The sequence below is a fragment of the Anabrus simplex genome, chromosome 2, assembly GCF_040414725.1.
Source record: "Anabrus simplex isolate iqAnaSimp1 chromosome 2, ASM4041472v1, whole genome shotgun sequence".
In the NCBI taxonomy this organism is placed as follows: Eukaryota; Metazoa; Arthropoda; class Insecta; order Orthoptera; family Tettigoniidae; genus Anabrus; species Anabrus simplex.
The window spans coordinates 1,194,241,902-1,194,264,010 of NC_090266.1; the positions used below are offsets into that span (position 1 = coordinate 1,194,241,902).

General features: G+C 38.1%; 1 protein-coding gene across 1 annotated transcript in view; it reads right to left on the reverse strand.

The window, feature by feature from the left end:
* The window catches only part of LOC136864785 (phospholipid-transporting ATPase VD), a 532,079-nt gene that overhangs the window by 89,307 nt on the left and 420,663 nt on the right, over window positions 1-22,109 (reverse strand). Inside the window, exon 15 of the mRNA XM_067142172.2 lies at window positions 8,343-8,545. Coding sequence (XP_066998273.2) covers window positions 8,343-8,545 — 203 coding nt within the window. The remainder of the gene's footprint in view (window positions 1-8,342; window positions 8,546-22,109) is intronic.

Genomic DNA, 22,109 nt, shown 5'->3' on the forward strand with positions numbered 1-22,109 from the left:
CGTGTCTTAAGGTGGCATATTGGCAGGCAGACCGCCATATTTTGAAGGTTTTTAAAACATTGTAGAAAATAGTAGGTAGGTTGCAACTGTAACAGATATATATCATTTAAAAAATTAAAAGGGTCTATTCTACAGATTAAAAAGTTGCATTAAGATCTATTGAATACTTTTCACATTACACAATTTCCAACAGCATACCTTTTGCAACAACAAAAAAAGTCTGACAACAAAGTCTTACACATAATGAGCTTTAGTGTGGAATAGTTTGAAGCATTCAGAGACACAAAGTGCTACAGAACATACTGAATACCACCAGCATGTCTCTTTTCTCATTACTTTCCCCTTTTACACTTTTCATTTATCTGCACAGACTTTGCAAGTGCATCCAAATCACCAAAAATACCCGGCGAATGTGAATCAGTCCTTGCCTTTGAATTATCACTTGCGTCACTTCATTCTAAATGAATCTCCAGTCATATGAAGATCATGAAACATTAGCTAAATAAACTACAAAGTGCAAAATCACACCTGGGTGAAATATGATAGAATAGGTTATAAATACCTTCACCACTAACATGAAGTTCGAAATCAGGGTCTAGATCTGAATCATCTGCCTCTTTGTCTGAACCACTGTCATCAAAAATCTCTTCTAAAATCTCTACAATTCCACTTTCATTCAATGATCTAATCAAAATAGCAGAAAAATAAAAACACAGTCTAAACACTTCGTACGATGTAAACAAAACTCTTAAAGCGTGCGCCTTGAGCAGCCGGAAGCAAGGCTGGAAGCATGGAGTGTAGAAGTGAACTTGAGCAAAAATAAGCTGCTATAAATTCGAGAAAAATAACGACAGAGGACATGAACGCACGGTATAGCTGTTATAAAAGTTATTTAATGTAGTATGTATAGTTTCCGCTCGATTCTCGTCCTGGCAGTGTTGAAAATATACGAAATATGCTTGCCCGAGTTAGCATCGGGCGCGGTTAGTCTGCGCTGTTACCCCACCCCGATGCACACTTGGGCTCAGTCTCCAATGTGTTAACTTGGCAATTTCCTTCTATATCAAACATTGACTACGGCTTCAAGCCATCAATCATGTTATTTCTAGTCAAATGACGCCTCCTTCCTCAAGGGAAACTACGCACAAATTTATCATTGTATTAGAGTTTTAATTATCTCAGAAACATTTTTATATATGAACTGTAAATTTTATTCTACATACATCATTTTACAATACATTTTAGAATAATCTTTAACCAGGTACCTGGTAAAATAAGGTTTTGATACTGACTGCAGATGCCTCATAAGAAGAGGCGAAACCTGTCTCATTATATATCAACAATGTTTTAACTCGTATGTTAACATTCTGCACTGTATTGAATAGGTGGTACAATAATAAATATTTTCTTATGTACATTATTACTTGACTTGCCATCAATTTGAAATATATTGCATAGCATACAAACAAGGCACGGTGCAGTTTGAATGAAAGAGAAATAACACAAGCTCCTCTGGAGTCGAGGGCAAATAGATCTACAAAAATTGGGATTGCTGAGGGGAGAGCCCCTCTATGAAGATGGTAGTGTGTGAAGACGAGGAGTTCGCCCTTGTTCTTATATGTTTTCATGTTTGTCCTTGTGTTTACTATCTGTTATTCCCTCTGCCAATACTGACAATTAGGGTATTTATCTTTTGTATGTTCTTATCCTTCCTCCTAGCTCTTATCTGTCATGATTTTTATTTGTAAACTTGTGTGTTCCATTTTCATTACTTCATTTTCTTTCAGCTGGTGTGTATCAATTTTAAGGCTTCAGAAATAAACAATTAAAAAAAGAAAAGCTGTCAGCATTGTCATGGTCTGGCTTAAATATTAAAGAAAACTATGCCATAGCAGTGAGCAAAACAAAGGACTTCAATTGCTGCCCAAAATCTTTTCCCATTTCCATCTTATATGTGATTTCAAGTATTAAACCCTCAAGCTGGTTCAACATCAATTGTATGTCTGGTGGACTGCACTCGTTCAGCCTGTTTGACATACCACGAACGGCCAGTACAGTGAGAAGTTAGAACGCCTATTACGCATGCATTACTGCTCTTTTCTGAGACTTCCCCCCCCCCCCCTTATGAATTGAGAAGTTTTGTACTTTCCTGCCACCTCTGTTTTGTAATTAGGTTATTATTATTATTATTATTATTATTATTATTATTATTATTATTATTCACAACAGTCGTGTCAGTGCACTATATTATTACATAACTGGTTTTTGGACTCTTAAGGTCCATCATCAGTGTTAAAACTATTTAAACATTTAAGTCCACATGAGTGTGTCAAATTGAAACAACCTTAGCTACAGGACCAGTCAACCTTTCCCTATGTACTGATCTCAACAGGGCTCCATTTTAACTTTTTTTTTTTTTTTTGCTAGGGGCTTTACGTCGCACCGACACAGATAGGTCTTATGGCGACGATGGGACAGGAAAGGCCTAGGAGTTGGAAGGAAGCGGCCGTGGCCTTAATTAAGGTACAGCCCCAGCATTTGCCTGGTGTGAAAATGGGAAACCACGGAAAACCATTTTCAGGGCTGCCGATAGTGGGATTCGAACCCCCTATCTCCCGGATGCAAGCTCTACGCGCATGGCCAACTCGCCCGGTAAACTCATTTTTAATTAAATCTGATGACATACTCATGTGGACTTTAATGTTTAAATAGTTTTAACACTGATCATGGACCTTCGAGTTCGAAAACTGTTATATAATATTAGTGTGCTGACATGACTGTTGTAATTAATAATATATTAATAAATACTATCATCAACACTGTTGTTAATATGGCTTTGATATTTTATAATGATCATAATTAGAACTAATATGAAGTTGACTGACTGAAAGCAACTACCTTGCAAGTACTTTTTGCTTCACAGGTTAGATGTTACTCAGTTGAAGAAGAATGGCCGAGCAGTCTCATTCTCTTATGGGCGCAGAGATCACTCCTTTGATACATGACGGTAATGGAAGTAATGTATTGGGAAGCGATATTTTCGGTAGTGATACGACAGTGACTATGCAAAGCAAGAGGTTACTGTAGAATTGGTAAACAGCGCAAATGAAGAAGAAACAGCTTAAGCTGTAACAACTTCATCTACTGTTCACTGGTTGTGGCAAGAGGTAGATTTCATCACGAGCACACAAAATATCACTCTCAAATACCAAAAACCATTTTGAGGCTGTTTTAAATGATTTTCTACTGTTTTTTTTTTTTTTTTTTTTTTTTTTTGCAACAAAGTGATTGACCTAATTGTTCAAGAGACAAATAGGTCTGCGGCAGAATGTGTACTTAGCACGCCCTTAAAATCAAGATCAGGCACCAGGAAGTGGGAGCCAGTGACAGGGGAGGAAATTTCTGTGTTTTAAGGGCTTGTAATGTTGATGGGGATAATGCAGAAACCCACCCTGAAGAGCTATTTCACCAGGGATAGATTTTTAAAAGCCTCTGCATTCTCTCAGACAATAATGAACTGAGCATTGCAATAATGCACAGAATGTACCAAGAGTGGATCAATGTACCAAGAGTGGATCAAGGAAAGTAAATAAGCCTCTGTGAATTCTGCCACATTAAGGCAATACCTTGATATATTCAACCAAGAATGTAATTTGGCATTTTTGCAGCCAAAAAAGAGATTGGTGTGAACTATGCACACTTTATACTAGTTCTTCTGGAAGAGGAGAAAGAAAACTTGGCAGAGATATATGCTTCTCTCCTTGAAAATAAAGAAATTGTCAGGAACTGGAAGAAAATTATAAAGTCACTTCAGTCTCAGGTAAGTCCATTTTCAGTGCGAGTTTCATTCTGCAGAAAGTTGTGGCTACACTTCAGTCTGATGTGAGTCTATATTACTACAAATGGAAACATTCCACTTACAGTTTCACAGCAAATGATACCAGAAACAAGGAAGGCCAGTGCCATGTTGGTATAAGGCCACTGCTCATCGAGGTCCATATGAGACAGCAAGCTGCCTTTACCATTTCTTAACAGATGCAAGCTGGCAACGGTGGTGAAATATTCAAACTCTACTCGGATAGCTGCAGAGGGCAAAACAGGAACAGACAGTCCTATTTTCTGTGTTCATCGTTGCATGCAGAGGCTTTGTAATTTCAATCACACATCGCTTTCTTAGAACAGGGCACTCCCAGAATGAAGGACTCCCTGACTGAAATTAGAACCAAACTGTGTATGTTCCAGATCACTATCAAGGTCACTATCAAGCCCTAAACAGTCCAAGAAATGATACAGGACATCAAAGTGCAGAAGCAAAACTGGATGCACAACACCAAGAAAAAAAATTTTTTTTTTTTTTTTTTTTTTTTGCTAGGGGCTTTACGTCGCACCGACACAGATAGGTCTTATGGCGACAATGGGATAGGAAAGGCCTAGGAGTTGGAAGGAAGTGGCCGTGGCCTTAATTAAGGTACAGCCCCAGCATTTGCCTGGTGTGAAAATGGGAAACCACGGAAAACCATTTTCAGGGCTGCCGATAGTGGGATTCGAACCTACTATCTCCCGGATGCAAGCTCACAGCCGCGCGCCTCTACGCGCACGGCCAACTCGCCCGGTACCAAGAAAAATTAAGATGGTGTAGAGTAAAGTACAGGAAATTTCAGTCTTAGAAGGGAAAGAAGCAAAGTGCATTTTTGTCCAGAAGCGGTCTAGTGGAAGGCAGCCATCACCTGCAACATTCTTGAACAGGCATACCATGGGTTCCTGCCGATCAGTGATCAGAAGTTGAAGGATCTGTTATCCTTATGCGATAGCAAATGCATCCCAACTGCTTATCATCACTTTTATCAAAGCTCAGTTTCAAGACAAATTGGTACGCCAGAATACAGTGTTGATGAATGAGCGTGTTCTTGTAAAAAGTGGATGCCGATGTCTGACAATGTTGTTATCATAAAGAGAAATGGGAAACCGACCTAGCACTAGTTACAATCTACATATTTTCCACGTATTTCCTGAGAAAAACATTGTAAGTCTGCAAAGTCCATTTTTGAAAATTATTAGAGCCAATGCTTACAGGTTGTTTAAATCCCTACATTTGTAACTGATCATCTATGAACATTAAGGGGAGTACGTACCCAAATTTTTGCAAAAATTTAAGTGTTTCATTTTAATGCATTTTAGTATTCTTTGGTAGGTGTACAATACAGTACCATTTTTTATTTCAGCAAAATTGTGTTACAAGTGCCCATAATTTGGATATTCCATGCCCCCCCCCCCCATTTACAAATGGGACTGCAGGCTGGACTTTACTCTTTGATAACTTTCTAGGAAACGCAAGTACATTAGTGAACATGGTCTCATTTTGAAGGTAATTTGTTGCTTAGCTATTTGTACTACTGTGAGCCATGTGTCATGCTGCTGTGTTTGTTTATATTCTAATAGTTTAGCACATGTTGAGAGATACCTTTACTTTGCGTGTTTACTTTCAAAATGCCGAGGATTAAAAAGTTCGGCAGAAGTAAGTGCCATGGGAATCAATATAAGAACAGGAAGACATGCTTGAATGTTAAAGGTGTTGCTATTAGGAGTAGTGAGTACTTACCCACCACTCCCATAACCTCAAACAACAGTGACGCAAGTCCAAGTAGTACTCCTCCAAGTTCGTGTCGTAGAAAACTGGCCACTTCCGAAAGTGTATATAAAGAATATGACTCAGGTAGTGCATTTAGTGGTGTAAATATTGAGAACATTTCAGTAGGATACCAGTTTATAGATATTCAGCTCTTGTGTGCTGCTGTGAAATCTTTTGTGCAGTGTAAATGTTATAAAAATGTTGAGTGTGTGACTGTCTGAAAGGGCTTCATTGCATAAAGGCCTAGCTTGCGCCATAGTTCTTTCATGTGAAAGTTGTGGAGAAGAAACAGAGTTTTCCACCTCAGAATATGTGAATGGTGCGCATGAGGTGAACCTTCGATTTGTATATGGCCTTAGATCAATATGGTAAGGGCAAAGCACGGGGTGACATGCTGTGTGCTGTTATGAATTTGCCTAGTCCTCCCACTAGATTCAATAGGTTTGCAAACATTATTAGTAAGGCAGTAGAGGAAGTCAGTGGACACAGCCTGAAGGAAGCCACTCAGGAGGCAGTAATAGAAAATGAGGGTGTTAGTGACATAGCTGTTGCTCTTGATGGTAGCTGGCAAAAGCGAGGCCACACCAGTCAGAATGGTGTGGTTACTGTTACTGGTGTCGATACTGGTAAAGTAATTGATGTGGAGTGTCTCAGTAAACACTGCCATACATGCAAATCGAAAACTAAGCATGTGTGTATGACAAATTATGCTGGGTCTAGTGGGGGCATGGAAGCTGAGGGTGCATTAAGGATTTTTAAGAGGTCAGTTGCTACAAGGGGTGTGAGGTATGTGCAGTTTTTGGGAGATGGAGACAGTAAAGCCTTCAACAGAGTACTGTCTGAAAAACCATATGGTGAAAGTGTAGCAATTACCAAGTTGGAATGTGTAGGTCATGTTCACAAGAGGATGGGTTCAAGAATGCGGAGGTTAGTCCATGACATGAAAGGGAAGAAATTACAGGATGGTGGGGCACTTGGGGGTAGAAACAGACTCACTTCTTCTGAAATAGACAGGCTACAAAATTACTATGGCAAAGCTATAAGAGAGAATGTTGGTGACGTGAAGAAAATGAGGGAGACTGTGTGGGCAACTTTTCTTCATAAGATTTCTACTGATGAGAAGCCCCAACATAGTCTATGCTGTTCTTGGTGCAAGTATAATAAAGGCAAGGAAACCTACAAACACCATGGACTTTCTGAAGAAGTGATGCTTATGATTAAGTCCATTTATAAGGATCTTGCCCATCCCGATTTATTGAAGAAATGTTTGCATGGGAAAACCCAAAATGTAAATGAGTTTTAACAGTTATTTGGAGCCGTGTACCCAAAAATATTTTTGTTGGATATAAAACCTTAAAATTAGGAGTATGTGATGCTGTATTATCATTTAATATGGGAAATGCAGGCAGAATTAAGGTACTAGAACAGCTGTGGATCCAACCAGGGTGGAATTCGCTTGGTGCGTTTCAAGTTTTTGATGTTCGTCGGATCAAAATGGAGCATAAAAGACTGTTTATATTGGAAGCCAACATAAGGAAGTCAAGAAGAGCAATGAAAAGGAGTCTGGAGGACAAGGAGGATGAAGAATACGCAGCAGGAGGGTTCTAGACTACCTATGAAGTAAGATTTATATAATCTAAACTTTAAAGTTAATTTTCTCTGCTTTTGTTTTTTTCCTTATATAGGTATGCTCAGTCAAAAACTATAAAATGTAGAAATCTGAAATAATTATCAGTGATACTTCCATACCTTCTCCCTGTAAAGATTCCAGTTTATCTTAGATATGTTAACATATGAGACCAGAAAAAATTATTATTCCTCAAATTTTTCATCAAAATTTTTGAAGTTTGGAAAAAAATACCAAAAAAACAAAACAACTATGCACCTGATCCTAAAACTAAAGACAGAAATGTAAAGTACAAAGTTCATACAATAACACAATAAAGTTTCAAATCTGTAGGACAAAGGATCTTTAACCTGATCGTACCTAAAAATGGAGAAATTACCATTGTCAGCATAGGTAGTACGTACTCCCCTAAATAAAATTGTAATAAAGCTGGATTTACAATGTTTTTTTAAACCTCTTTTACATAGTTTCGAGAATTTGAAATTACGATGTTAATACTTGGAGCCGTTGAGTTCAATTATTGACTGCTACTCACATCAATATGAATTAAAATTGTTTCATTCATTTAGGTCCTGTATAAACACAAGGGTTGTTAAATGATCCACTAGGCACCTTGCTCAGGAATGAGGTTGTGAGACTTGCTAGAAATGTTATGCTCTGAACGAAGACAGACATGTTAAGGTACATCTTTCAACTTGAAAAATTCAAGAAAATGTTTTATAGACATAAATAAAAATTATACAAAACAGTGTTGGGATTTGAACCTTGGATTCACACAAAACACCTATGTTTTAACTGTTACACTATAAAAGAATCCAGAACATAAAAGCATGGAAAGCAGGAATAAACATTTTGTGTTTGCCCCAGTCCATAGCATATTGTTTTACAGTAAACCATTTACTTCCGTTCACACCTGGCCACATTCTCTACTACACAATATATCAGTACTTGAATTCTGGCAAGTATCTAGTAGGGTGGAATTGCATAACTTCTTGATCAGCATAAGTGAACACTTTTGCATGTAATGGATAAACTTCAACCACTCTGGAACACATCACACAAAATTGAGGAGACAAAGCCACTTACAGCATTTTTATAGAAGAAGTAAAGCACCATCCGTGCAAGCCGGTCATAACACCAATGGCCATGAACAAGAAGGAATCGCTCTAAATGTTTGAAGCGTGAGATAGCAAAATCAGATGCCATTACGGCTTGTCTGCCCTCTCGACCGGATATGCCAATACCCACATCTGCTGTTTGAATCATGGACACGTCATTAGCACCATCACCTGCAAAATAAAAACAATTAGAAAATCCTCACTCCACAATAAAAATTAGTGCTGCATATGATGTTCTTCACATCTTGGCACCAGACAGAGGAAAGTTCTACTAGCAGAAGGGAGAGGGAACAGTCCATAATATGTAATCACCTTAAGTCTAGGTTCAATTCCATGCTTAACTAGTCATATATCTAGGGAAGTGGGATGATAAGAATTTATGAAAAACCCCAGCTTTTCAGAAGGAGTGTGTAACTCCTTTCTTCACACTACACTACACTCTTGTTATCAGTGACAATTAGTGGCACAAAAACTGCAAATACACTATCCAATCACAAATATCCAGACACCTACATCACACTGAAGACGGAGTTTGCTCGAAACATACTCTCTAGGACACTAATGTGATGTTCACTCACTTTTTGCCTTTTTCACAGCCCTGACTCTGCTGGAGATACTTTTCACCCTGCATTGGACTATTTCCATGGAAATGGCATCCCATTCTCCCCAAAGAGCTATAGTCAGAGGAAGTGTTGATGTTGGATGCTGGGGTCTGGAATGAAGTTGCTGTTCTAAATCATCCCACAGGTGTTCTATGGTTTTAGGTCAGGACTCTGGGTGGGTCAGTCCAGTTGTAGATCAGCGTCTTTAAACCACTGGCTTACAGAGACTACTTTAAGACTCAGAGCGTTATCATGTTGATATAAACAATGGTAACTTATTTTTCATGACAGGCAGTACAAAAACATTCAAAATGTGTTTGTATCCTTCTGCATTTACAGTGTCATGCAGTCCTATAAAAAGGCTGAATCCATGCCATAAAAAACATCCCCACACCATAATGTCACCTCCTCCTAACTTCATTGTTGGTACTAAGCATTCGGGTAGATAGAGTTCCCTGGGTATTCTCTATACCCACATACTCCCATCAGATTTCCACAAGTTATAATGTGATTCATCATTCCAAATTACCAGTTTCCACTGTTCCAGAGTTCAGAGGCGTCGCTCCTTACATCACGCCAGGTGGCAATTTTTATTAAGGGAACCTCTCCCTGTACCGGCCATTTCCCAGTAATGGCCGCCAAGTGTTCTTTTGAAATGCTGCGAAATGGCAGATGTTTACTGTGTCTACTACTTAGATACAAAGACAAAGGGATGCCCTTCAGAATCCCTTGCGCCTGTATTCAGTTGCTTGAGACCTGTAGTGATGAGAAGTTGTCATTGTGTTTTCAGTCTGTATTTGCTGAACTTTCAATCTTTGTGTATCAATCTCTGGTGAGCTGATTTCCATTTATTCATGTTTATGTTATTTGTAGTTAGATAAAGTATACATAGTAATCATAACTGCATTATTGGAAGACATGTGATTAAATTTAAAATACCACTGTATATGTTGGCGTGTATGTTGCCCAACACCACCCACGTGTCATTTCCCCAGTACCGGCCATAAAATTAATTTATCGTATAATTGCAATATCGTATTTTCCTGCTTTCCAGAACTATTTTATTGATAATGGAAGGCAAATGTAAAGGGAAATATTTAGCAGAAAACATGAAAGAGGCAATTCAAATGGTTATGGATGGAAAATTGTCAGGGAAGTTTCAACGCAGTATTCTTTTCCAAGAAACATTTTGGGAAATAGAGAAAGAGCAATAAGAACTGGTGGCGATATGACTGTGGCTCCAAGATAGGAACATTTAAAAGGACATTTTCGAAAGAATTAGAGGCTCAACTTGAGTATCTGAAACACTTGGACAGTATATTAATGAAAGAAAAAAAAACAAACAAAAAACAGTTCCTTCAATTTCCTTTTGCACTGGCTAAACACCTGAAAATTAACTATCAATTTAATAAACATAAAATAACTGCAGGACAGAAATTTTACTATGAATTTATGTCTGTCACCCAGGAATGTCTCACCGCAGTAGAGAATCCACAAGTCTCCAGAGAACTGTCGGGTTTAACAAAGCCTCAGTGGGCTTATTCTTCAGCAAATATGAGTAGCTTCTCATTAAATATATCTTTGATGCTACAAAGATTCTCCATTGTAATCAAAGGCAGCTGTACAACTGTATAGGATTGTATCCACTGAATAAGCATGTTTTTCCAGACTTGAACTTCATCACAGCATCTTATTTTTGCAGAGATAGAGAAGAGCCTCAACAACGTTATGCTCTAATTCCAGGAACATCTGCAAATGACACATCAACTCCAAGAATGAATGATGCTAAAAAAAGATCTTCCAGCAGAAACAACTTCTTCTTCCAGAATTGAAATGCCATCTATATTTCAAGACTTGATGAAGATTGTAGAAGAAATCTCCCCGCAATCAGACTTGACAGAAAGGAAAGAGGAGAAGTGGAAAGAGTGAAATTCTAACATCCACTCCCTACAAGAAAATGTTGGAAGAAAAAGACCAGAGATTGAAAGAAACACAGGAGAAAACTGACGGGAAAAAACAAAACAACAGAAAAACAAAAGTGTTTTCAAAAAGACAATTGAGCTGTGAAGAGACTGAACTTCGAGTCAGAGAGAAATCGGAATGGCATATGGGAATCGGGCGATGAAGAAACAAAAAGAATCATTTTTCTGGAAACAACGGACGAAGCTTGGATTCAGTGTGTTTCTTGTCAGGGTTGTGTGCATCTTTAATGTGCAGATCAAAAGAACATTGACTTTTACAAATGTGACCTACCGGGCGAGTTGGCCGTGCGCGTAGAGGCACGCGGCTGTGAGCTTGCATCCGGGAGATAGTAGGTTCGAATCCCACTATCGGCAGCCCTGAAAATGGTTTTCCGTGGTTTCCCATTTTCACACCAGGCAAATGCTGGGGCTGTACCTTAATTAAGGCCATGGCCGCTACCTTCCAACTCCTAGGCCTTTCCTATCCCATCGTCGCCATAAGACCTATCTATGTCGGTGCGACATAAAGCCCCTAGCAAAAAAAAAAAAAAAAATGTGACCATTACATTTAGGAAATTGTTTGTGTATTCCATTGAAGTTTTATAACATCTTGATTGGACTTTGATCTGTAGGATTATTTGTTTATCGTATAAAATCTGCTTTATGCATTTTTGTTGTTAATTATAATTGTTTTATAATGTCTCACTGAAGTTTAAAATGGGTATTTGTAAGATATCAATTCCACATTTTTAAGCAATAAGCAAATTTGTGTGGCTGGCCGATACTGTTAAACAAATTTTTGTAATCTGAGGATTTGTAAGAATTCTATATTTTGTTGTAATGGACATGCACACTCATTTTCTTCGTGTCTACTCACAGCAATAGTAACAATACTGTAATAGGCTTCTTTTAACTTCATTAGATTTATTGCTGACCATTCCATTTTCGAACAATAAAGAAAAATTATTAGGTGGCAGGTACTGGGAGAGGTTCCCCTAAGACGGAAAATTATTTGGTTTATGGGGCAGCTGCTCAACCATGCAACTCCATCATCACTTTCATTTCCCGTTTCCAGCTCCCGGGTCGTTTTGTGAATCAAGGACCTCCATCGCTGGCTGCCTCTCCACCACTCTTCTCCATTTTTAAGTACATCTTCTGGTTTTCCTCCCCTCCTCTCTAAGCACTCCCACACTGAATCTGTCCATCTCTTTCAGGGTCGTCCTCGTGGTCTCTTTCCTGTTAAATTCTCTGAAAAAGCTCTTTTTTTTTTTTTTTTTTTGCTGTCTTGAAGTTTCAAGATTCCTGTCCTTTTCCTTATCTCTTCATTTCTAATTCTATTCTTTCTGGTCTTGCTCTCAATAACTCTTAGGAATTTCATCTTCGCTGCCTGTATTCTATTCTCCTCTCGTTTTGTTGTAGTCCATGATCCAGCTGCATAAGTTAGTAATGGGTTCATAACAGGTTGAATATAATACTTTCTTACATTTCTTCGGGACATCTTGGTTCCACAAAATACCCCTTACACTCTGGTAGAAGCTGTTTCCTTGTTGTTTTATTTTTCCAATTTCCTCAGTAATCTTTCCATCTTCTGTGATCACACTTCTCAAGTACTTGAAACTTTTTACCACTTCCAGAATTTTACCATTCAGTTTTATCTTTCTTCTTCCTTCCTTCCTTCCTTCCCCTTGTCATCACTATTGTTTTACTTTTCTCTGTGCTTATTTTCATCCCAAATTTTTCTATCTCTTGATTCCATACATCTACTTGTTTTTGCACTTCTGTTTCATCACCACCCCATATCACAATATCATCTGCAAACAACATGGCTTTTGTTGCCTGTCTTCCCAATCTCTGTATAATGTCTTATGAATTTCATCCATGACTATGATGAATAGTATGGGGGATAGTACACTTCCCTATCAGAGACCAGTTTCAACTTTAAACCATTTTGTTTTTCCTATACTAGTCTTCACACTACTAACACAATTTTTGTACATAGCTTTTATCATTTGCACTTCCACTCTGTTAACTTGTTTTTTCCTAATGTGTCCAACTGTCTGCACTCACTGTCATAAGCCTTTTCAATGTCAATAAATGTCATCACTATGTCTTTTCCAAACTCCCATCTTTTCTCCATCATACGTCTTAATGTAAATATCAGGTCAAACCTTATCTGTCTTTCCTAAAACCATACTGGTCTTCTTCCATTTCTCCTTTTAGCTTCCTCCCCAGTCTTCCTTCCAATACTCTCTCAAATATCTTAGCTGCATGGGCAATAAGGGTGATCCCTCTGTAGTTATTGCAATCCTTTTTATCACCTTTTTTTAAATATCAGGAAAATTAAACTCTTTCCCCACTCTTCTGGGATCTCTTTCTTCCTCCAGATTATTCTGACTAATCTATACAGCCACTGTAGCCCTATTGGTCCTGCTGCGTTTATCATTTCCATAGTTACATCATCCACTCCTGCTGCTTCACTGCTCTTCATCTTTTGTATGGCTTCCTCTATTTCTTTCCCCATTGTTTCTTCTTGCTCCTTCTCATCTACTCGTTGACAGTATTTAATATTTAACAATTCTGAGAAGTATTCTTCCCATCTTTTTAGTACGTCATCTCTTTGCATCAATATCAGCCCTGTTTCAGTTTTTACAAATTTTGTATCTTCCCTATTTTGTAAACTATTCTTCACCAAACCATACAAAACCTTTTTACTCTCCTTTATACTTCCTGTAAAGTTTCTGTGAAACTTTCCCAGCTCTTCTGTTTCTCTTCTTTTATTATTTCTTACATACCTTTTTGGCTTCTTTATATTTCTGCCAATTCTCTGTACTACTGCTGCCTATCCACTTCCTCCAAGCCATTTGTTTCTCTTTAACTGCTTCCTTTACCCTGCTGTTCCTAAAAGGAGTCTCCTTTTCCTTTTTCCTCCCTGATAGTCTTCCACAGGTGTTTACTGCACACTTTACAAATCCATTTCTGAAACATATCCATTCCTCTTCCACACTGTTCAAGTCATCTTTGGGAATTTCTTTCTTCAGAGCCTCTTGAAATTTTTCCCTTATTTCTTTCTATTTTAACGTCCATCCCTTTATTTTTCTTTCCTTTTTTTCTATTAACTTCATTATTTTACCAAGTCTTAATTTGGCTACCACCCCTTTATGGTCCCCTTTGAAATCTGCTCTTGGCATTGCTGTCACATCTTCCAGTTGTCTACGTTTCTCCCTCTCCATCAGAAGAAGATCAATCATTGTCTTTGTCTTTCTATCTCCCCAACCATATCTAGTTATTTTTCGTGAGTTCTTTTTTCTAAACCAAGTATTGCCAACAATTAATCCATTCCTTCTACAAAAATCTATTGCCAAATCTCCTTCTTCTTCTTGGTTTCCATAACTATAGGGGCCAATTATCTCTTCTTTTCCCTGTCTGTCTGTTCCAACATGTGCATTCATGTCTCCCATTATTATAACCTCCTTGTCTTCGATACAACTTTCCAGTTCTTCCAGAAACTCTTCTAAACATTCATCTGCATTCCCCGACTGGGGTGCATAAACCTGTATAAAATCCTTGATTCCACTCTCAACTCCAACGGTAATTATCCTGTCACTGATCTGGTCAATTTTGTCTACATATTGCGCTAGGACTTCTCTCAATATAACACCAACACTATTTGTTGCCATCTTTCCTCCACTCCAATATAATTATACCCTTTCTTCAATTCTTTTTGACCTTTCCCCTTCCATTTTGTCTCACTTATTCCCATCATTGCTAGGTCTTTCTTCTCCATATACTCTATCAGTTTTTCTACATTGCCATTCAAAGTCATGCCAATGATGATACCGATTCTTGTGATGTCCGGTAGCCCACTTCTCACAGTTCCCCCAGAGCACTGGGAACTGCGCATCACTTCAGGGTGACGCCCTAGCATTTTCTGAGGCCTCAATTCACTTGCACTCTTTTTATAGGCTGTTTGTACAATGGGTTCGCCACTCCCAAAGGCATTTTATTACTTTCTGCCAGGTTCAAATTAGGCCGCCCCCAACATGGAGTCAGACGCTTTTTGTAGCAGTCCTCTGGGGTACAGACGGTACAGGTTTGCCCCTTCCGCCATCTCCACCGTACCGAAATCCATCTTCTCCACCATAGATGCCGTTGAGGTCTTCAGCCATAACCCAGGGCAAGGGCCCTCCATCTTTACGACTCCTGGAGAGAGGGTTAACATGTACAGTACATAAAACATCAAGTTTACTTTTGTTATACAGTATCTGTACAGTCCTGTTTCATAGTTAAAAGTGTTGAAAACTTTAAGAAACTATACTTATGTTTTGGTAATGAATTACACAAATGAAATCTCTTACAAGTAGTCTCCTAGGAGGAAGAGTTCAGGATGGTCCTTCAGTAGATTGTCCTTTATCCACACCAATAATGAGCGTACAGTCCATGATTTATCTTTATCTGGCAGCATCACTTGTTTCTTTATTTTGTTGAACAGCAGCTTGGCTCCACCGCCAAATTCCAGGGTTATACGTAATCCACTACTTTCGCCTACCATATTCAACAATTTTCAAATTTGCCAGCTTCTTTTTCTTCTTTTCTTTTGTTTATTGGGCTTCGCATTGTGGTTTACCCAGCCACTATTCGTTGTGATAAAGGATATCCGAAATTTGCCAGCTGATTGCTAAACGCAAGTAAAAGAAACAGTCAAATGTGTCAGCTTCCAGCAAAAAGCACAACATGGCCAAAGTACTTCAGTAAAATTTTACAAATGTCCTTTCCTTTGTAAGCTGACTGTTGTACATTCTCCCTTAATTATACTAAAGCAAATAATGGGAATAATGTATTATTATTATTATTATTATTATTATTATTATTATTATTATTATTATTATTATTATTATTATTATTATTATTATTATTTACATAGTTATGTACGGACTTTATTTGGCATAAATCATGGTCTATCATTTGTTATTTGTGTGTTGTATGATCTGCCTTGTGTAACAAAGCATGTGAGGTTATGTCATGATATGTCTACTGTATGTATATTAATAAGACTTTGTTTAATGTAAGAACATGTAATTAATAGTACATAACTTATTATTACCAGTAAATAAGATGTATAAATCCAATGTAATGTTATGCGACACAGGGTAATAGTCCAGAACAATGCATCTTTTTCACTAGAGTTTTACAGAATATTCTATCCATTTGTACCTAGGTTATAGGAGAATCAAGAAGATAAATGAGAAATCATGTTGTGTCATAGAAACCTGGCCAGGCAAGGTATATAAAGAGACAGTCTTGGGAGTTGAGTTGAGTTATTAGCGAGTTGTTGCTAGTGAAAGTCGTTAGTCAAGTGTGTGAACTCATGTTGTGATTTTGTTGTGGTAGTAGTGGGTTGACATGCTAATGTGGCAGTCTTCTTCTTCTTTCAACTTACTTGACTTACTTCCTTCAATTCCATGTGGAAAATAGGGCCTCGACGAAATTTCTCCATTAATGAGGGCTTTCACGGCCGGTGTCAATATAATAAAAATCTTCCGGGCTTTTATGCCGTGGTCCACTCCTCTCGCTTCTCCCAGACATTTCGACTGTTGCTGCGGTATTCATCTTCTGTGGCGTCGTGTAGATACGCTCTCCTGTATCCAGCGGAAGATTTTTATTATAGAAATTTCTCCAGCTTGTTCTATCTGCCGCCAATGCTTTCACCTCCCTCCATGTCTTGTTAACTCCAGCAATCTCCTTGTCTATGGTTCTCTTCCAGGTAATCCTCTGTCTGCCTTGCCTGCGACTGCCTCGTGGATTCCAACTTAATGCCTGCCTTGTGATACTCTCTTGTGGTCTTCTCAGGGTGTGCCCAATCCATCTCCATTTTCTTCTCATTATCTGTTCCTGTATGGGACTTTGACTTGTGGCCTCCCAAAGGTTCTTGTTTGAGATGGTTTTGGCCACCATATTCTCATAATGTACCTCAAACTCTCAGTTCAAGATGGAGGTTTATTAATGTGTGTGTATAATGTGTATATAATTTGTAAATAAAACAGTGTACACAATTGATAGCATCTCGTGGGTGTTTGTGAATACGATGAACAAGTGGAAACATGAATGGAGATTTTTCTTTTTTAACTTGCAACTATTCTTTTCAGTTCCCGCACACAGTCATAGGACTAGCTGTACTTTGCGTTGCTCTTTGAAATTCCCCGGTGTTCTTTCTACAATCAACGAATTTCTCGCACCACCCTCTTTAAAGTTCATTAGTTTCTGGGTGGCCAACCAGATCATGGTTGTACCTTTATATTTCCACTTTACAATTACTTCACCGACAATCGACCTGGGTACATTTGTAAGGTTAGAAATGTTTCTTACAGTTTTCTTGCTTGTGTGGCAACCAATGAATACGTAGCCATGTTGCTGTTCCACAGTCGTACTGAGCAATACAAACCCCCCTGCCTCCTTTTATACTGGTATGAAGTGTCATTTATTGTTGCTGACTAGCGTACAGGGATGCCCGCATATTTTTGATCAGACAGTGTAGTGAAGACAACGGATAATGTGTAACATTCAGACATGCCAACTTTCAAAAGTGAAAAATCAGGAGAAATTTTGCAGCGAATCGCGACGTATTACGACACATCACTGATGGCAGAACATGTACAAATTCAGTATAATTCAATTCATTAACAATTCTATTTGCCCATATATATATTTTTCATCATTTACATGTGAATACTAAATACTGGACATACCTGAACTGTAGGAACATGTGACTTCTCATCCTTCAACATGGTGATCACATTACGACTAATTGTTGTTCAACACACCAGTAGCTGACTTAGCCCTCTTCAGAAACTCAGAACTAAATTTTTGCTCAAAGCACTAGCTTTGCTGAACTGATTTCAAGGTTAAAAGTTTCTCCAAAGTTTGTTCAGACAGCAAGGATCTGAACTGTGTTTTTGTCTTTGTAACTCTGCTAAAAATCCTTTCACATTCTGCATTGCTATGTGGAATTGATAAAACAGCAAGCATTACCTTAGAGAGTCTGTCATATTTAAGTACACCATCAGCCGATTTCATCTAACCTACCAATGCCCACGGAACATCAATTCTTCCTTTTGCCAGGTCTGTTTCTTCGAGCTGAAAGTTACAGAACTAGGAGTGCAGAATATCAGTTTCTTTATCCAAATGTTCTGTTTCACTAGTCAAAATGTTCGGACAATTGTTAATTGTTAATGCCTTACTTATAGCAGAAATATTTGCAACTTCTGAATTAATTAAAACTTTGTCTTTGAATGGAAATTTGTGTACCATGTAGTCACACAATGAAGAGAAACACTTTAAAACAGACTTAAAAAATATGCACTTTTCCTCAGACTTCAAGGTGCTCACTAAAACAAACGCAGAGTTCCCTATCATCAGATCACAATCATCCTTTTGATTTGCTGGAGTATGATAATCTACATCAAGGAGAGAGGAGGATCTTTTAATAACGTCTGGTTTCACAAATCTTGCCATCACATTCTTCAATAGTTCCTCCAAAACTGACCTCAATAAGTGGATGTGCGGCATACTTGACTAAAGAGCTACGTTTGGATTCTCAAAGATATCCATAAAACTTGAGAGAAAAATGCAAAAAGATTTATGTAAATTTGATGAAAGGAACATGAAAAGTCATTCTTCACATGACAATGCATGGCTCTTAGTGTCATAAGGAGTTTCATTTTTTTTAAGTGAAACTGATGACTGGGTTTTCCTTTTTTTCTAAGGAGTGAGGTGAAATGTTATGACAATCCTTAATGTTTTCAGACAAAGAAGACACATCTGCACTTAAACTGTGCTTTGGAATTTTGTAAGTCTTCGAAGTTCCCATCTGAGAATCCTTACTCACAATTTCGCTCCTGAATAATGTAACCAAAGGGTCCCACTGAAGCAAAATCCCATCTAAATACCTTCTTAGTGATAACCACGGAGTAGGCACATGCTTCAGAATTTTCCTGATCTCTGTGTTGTGTAAAGTCTGAAATTCTCTGAACTTTTCTTTCCTCTTTGAACTCCTTTCCAGATAATAATAATATATATCAATTATACCTTCATCTACATTTACGGGCAAGCACGCCGCACCCTTCTCGGCAGCAAGATTAATTAGGTGACAAGAGCAGCCTACGATAATTATCTTACTATTTTCCCGCTTCAAACATCCTGCCACACCATTACTGAAGCATTATCAGCACCAAGAGCTAGGCAGTTTTTTAATGGAATGCAGAATTCCCGAAAAGTTGAGAGCAAAAGATTGGCAATGTTAGCTCCAGTAGCATCCCCTTCTAAATTAGGCACAGAGAGTAGACAACTCTGAATTTCATTGAGTTCAGGCCTAAAAATTGTTACAACAATTGGATATATCTTCAAGTCGCTTTTATTGCTACCATCAGTAGCAACAGAAAATGCATTCACCTGCAAATGTGATACAATTTTCGCCCTTTCTTCCATGCACATTTCTGTAATGATAGCCGCCGTTTCTGTTCTAGCACACCCATATAGTTTAGCGATTTCCGAATCAAGAAACATTTTTTGAAACAAAGGTCCCGCGTGATCGGCACAATTTACAGGCAGGTTATGTTCTACTATAAATGACGTAAATAACGCCTCGGCATTCGTCACAGGATTTACATCTTGGGTTTTACATGAAAAGTTCAGTTTCTGGTTTCTTTCTACACACTGGACACTCTCCTTATGTTTTTTCGTTTGCATAAGGTTGAGTATATCGCATTTCCCGCCATGTGCAACTGAAAAATCACACCTACATATAGTACAGAATGTGAACGTTGGTCCCTTTCTGGATTCACTCAAACATGGAAACTCTTCCCTATAAGCACTTTTAAACACTGCATCATATTTCTTTTTTGACATTTTGGCCAAAACAAATATTAAGGCACAACACGAGCACTTCTGCAGGTCTTGCCCCAGGTAGAACGAATATGGTGTGCTACTTCTGAGGTTAGGTTACTCCAAAGAGAATGTTACTCGCTTGACTCACTTGCAAAGAAAATTACTGTATTATATACACCAAAGAGCAACACATGACTGGCCACTGTGCCCCGTACTGCCATCTGGTATCATTATTAGAACTACTATCGATCAGCCATACTCAGCCATATATTGATAGAACGAGGAAATCTGCGGGAGTTTAACATAATACGAAAATTACGGATATTGCTCTGAAAATCGGGAGATTGGACCTAGCGATCGGGAGATCAGGAGGAACGATGAAAAATCGGGAGTCTCCCGCTCAAATCAGGAGACTTGGCACGTCTGAACATTAAATTGGAGCTGATCATTTCAATATACAATATCTATGAGAAATATCTGATTAAAATTCACAAATTGTCACACAATTATTTAATGTCAGCACTGTAAAATAAATTTTCTTTCGCATAATATATCTACTAAAGTAAATGTTTATGCAGGAAATAAACACACTGAAACATCCTGAACAAGGCATTCAAATACTGTCACAACCAATAACATGATGCATTAAATTCACCAAACTTCCCAAAGATCTATTTGACACATATTATTATGCCACTTATTTTCATGTTTTTTACTCTTAACTAATAAGAAATATCCAGGTTTTTTCCTTCCCATCTTTTAGCAATTTAAAATTGCGCTAACAGGGATAGGTTTTTGGTGATACTGCGATGAAAAAGGGTCAGGGCAGGGAAGGTGGCTGTCAAGACCCTGAAATTTGCCTGGTATGAAAATGGGAAACAACAAAAAGGTACCTTCAGGGCTGCAGACAACAAGATTCAAACGTACCATCTCCCAAATGCAAATGTAAAGCTACACAAAATGTACCATGCAGTTAACTTGCTTGGACATCCAGTTGTACATGCTGGCACCAATTTCAAAGTCTTGGGAATAGATAACTTCATACCAAGGGAGTCGGCTGCACTGTTTGGGTCATGTAGCTGTTGGCTTGCAATCAGAAGATAAAGAGTTAGACCCCAAAAATAACTAGTCACTCAAAAAGTCAAAAATGCTAGTTTAACTTTGCCATTTTAGATATTCATTCATGCTGTAAGCAATAGAATAGTCTTTCACGTTTCTGTATAATTGTGAATTATCATCAACACTACATGTTTACGTTCTTTACTCACCGTTGGGTTCTATCTGAAACCAACAAATATGGTCTACTGTAGATAAACACTCTCTGAATTGAAATAAACTGAAAACTGCAGCCAAAAGCAGCAGCAACACCCAAGGTTATCATCATTACACTATATCTACTGTTTATGAGGTAGGAATCTGCAACACATGCCTAGGATGTACAATCAAGTGCACTAATATTCTGTATGTACTTCCTTGAAATTAATGCATATGCACACCCACCCACCCTTTGCTCTGACACTGCTAGGAATCCGCCAACTTTTTAGTATGCAACCTGGGTGTTACAAGCTTTCGATTAAAACAGTATAGTGGGTGATCGACTGCGCGTAATATCACGGGACCTGTTTTATATTATTGAGAAATTCCACACTATTGTTCATGTCACAAAAAACAGAAGAATACAGAAATATAACACACAAAAAATCCCTTTGAAATCTTAAATTTTTCATTAACTTATCTCACCTCGGAAGTTCTTTAGTGTGTGTTATGACCTTAATTATACGACATGAGCCTAACATTTGTCTGATTTGGAAATAAGGAACTAATGGGAAACAAATCACGAGTAAGCGAATGATGAGATTCGAACCTATATCCCAAATACGAACTTACAGCCGTATGTTTCACTTGGTGTATTATTATTATTATTATTATTATTATTATTATTATTATTATTATTAAGATTCAGTCTGAGGATCAGTGGTAAAGTGTTCACATCCAGGTACCAAGATTGTAGGTTCAAATCCGGCAGTCGCAATCGGATCTTGAGGGGCGGGAGAAAGTTCATTCGGCATTCCATGTCGTACCATATTACTACGCGAAAGATCTCTGGTTATATATTTCGTGTTCATTCATGCACAGGATCACTAATAACTTCTTCCTCACTAACACTGCTGAAATCAGAGCCTAAACATCAAATATGCTTTGAATTTCGCTATTACTGAGCATTTCGCAACTTCCTTCTCAGCCATCTTGTCAACAACAGAATACAGATTTCTCGATCGATATTTTAATCAA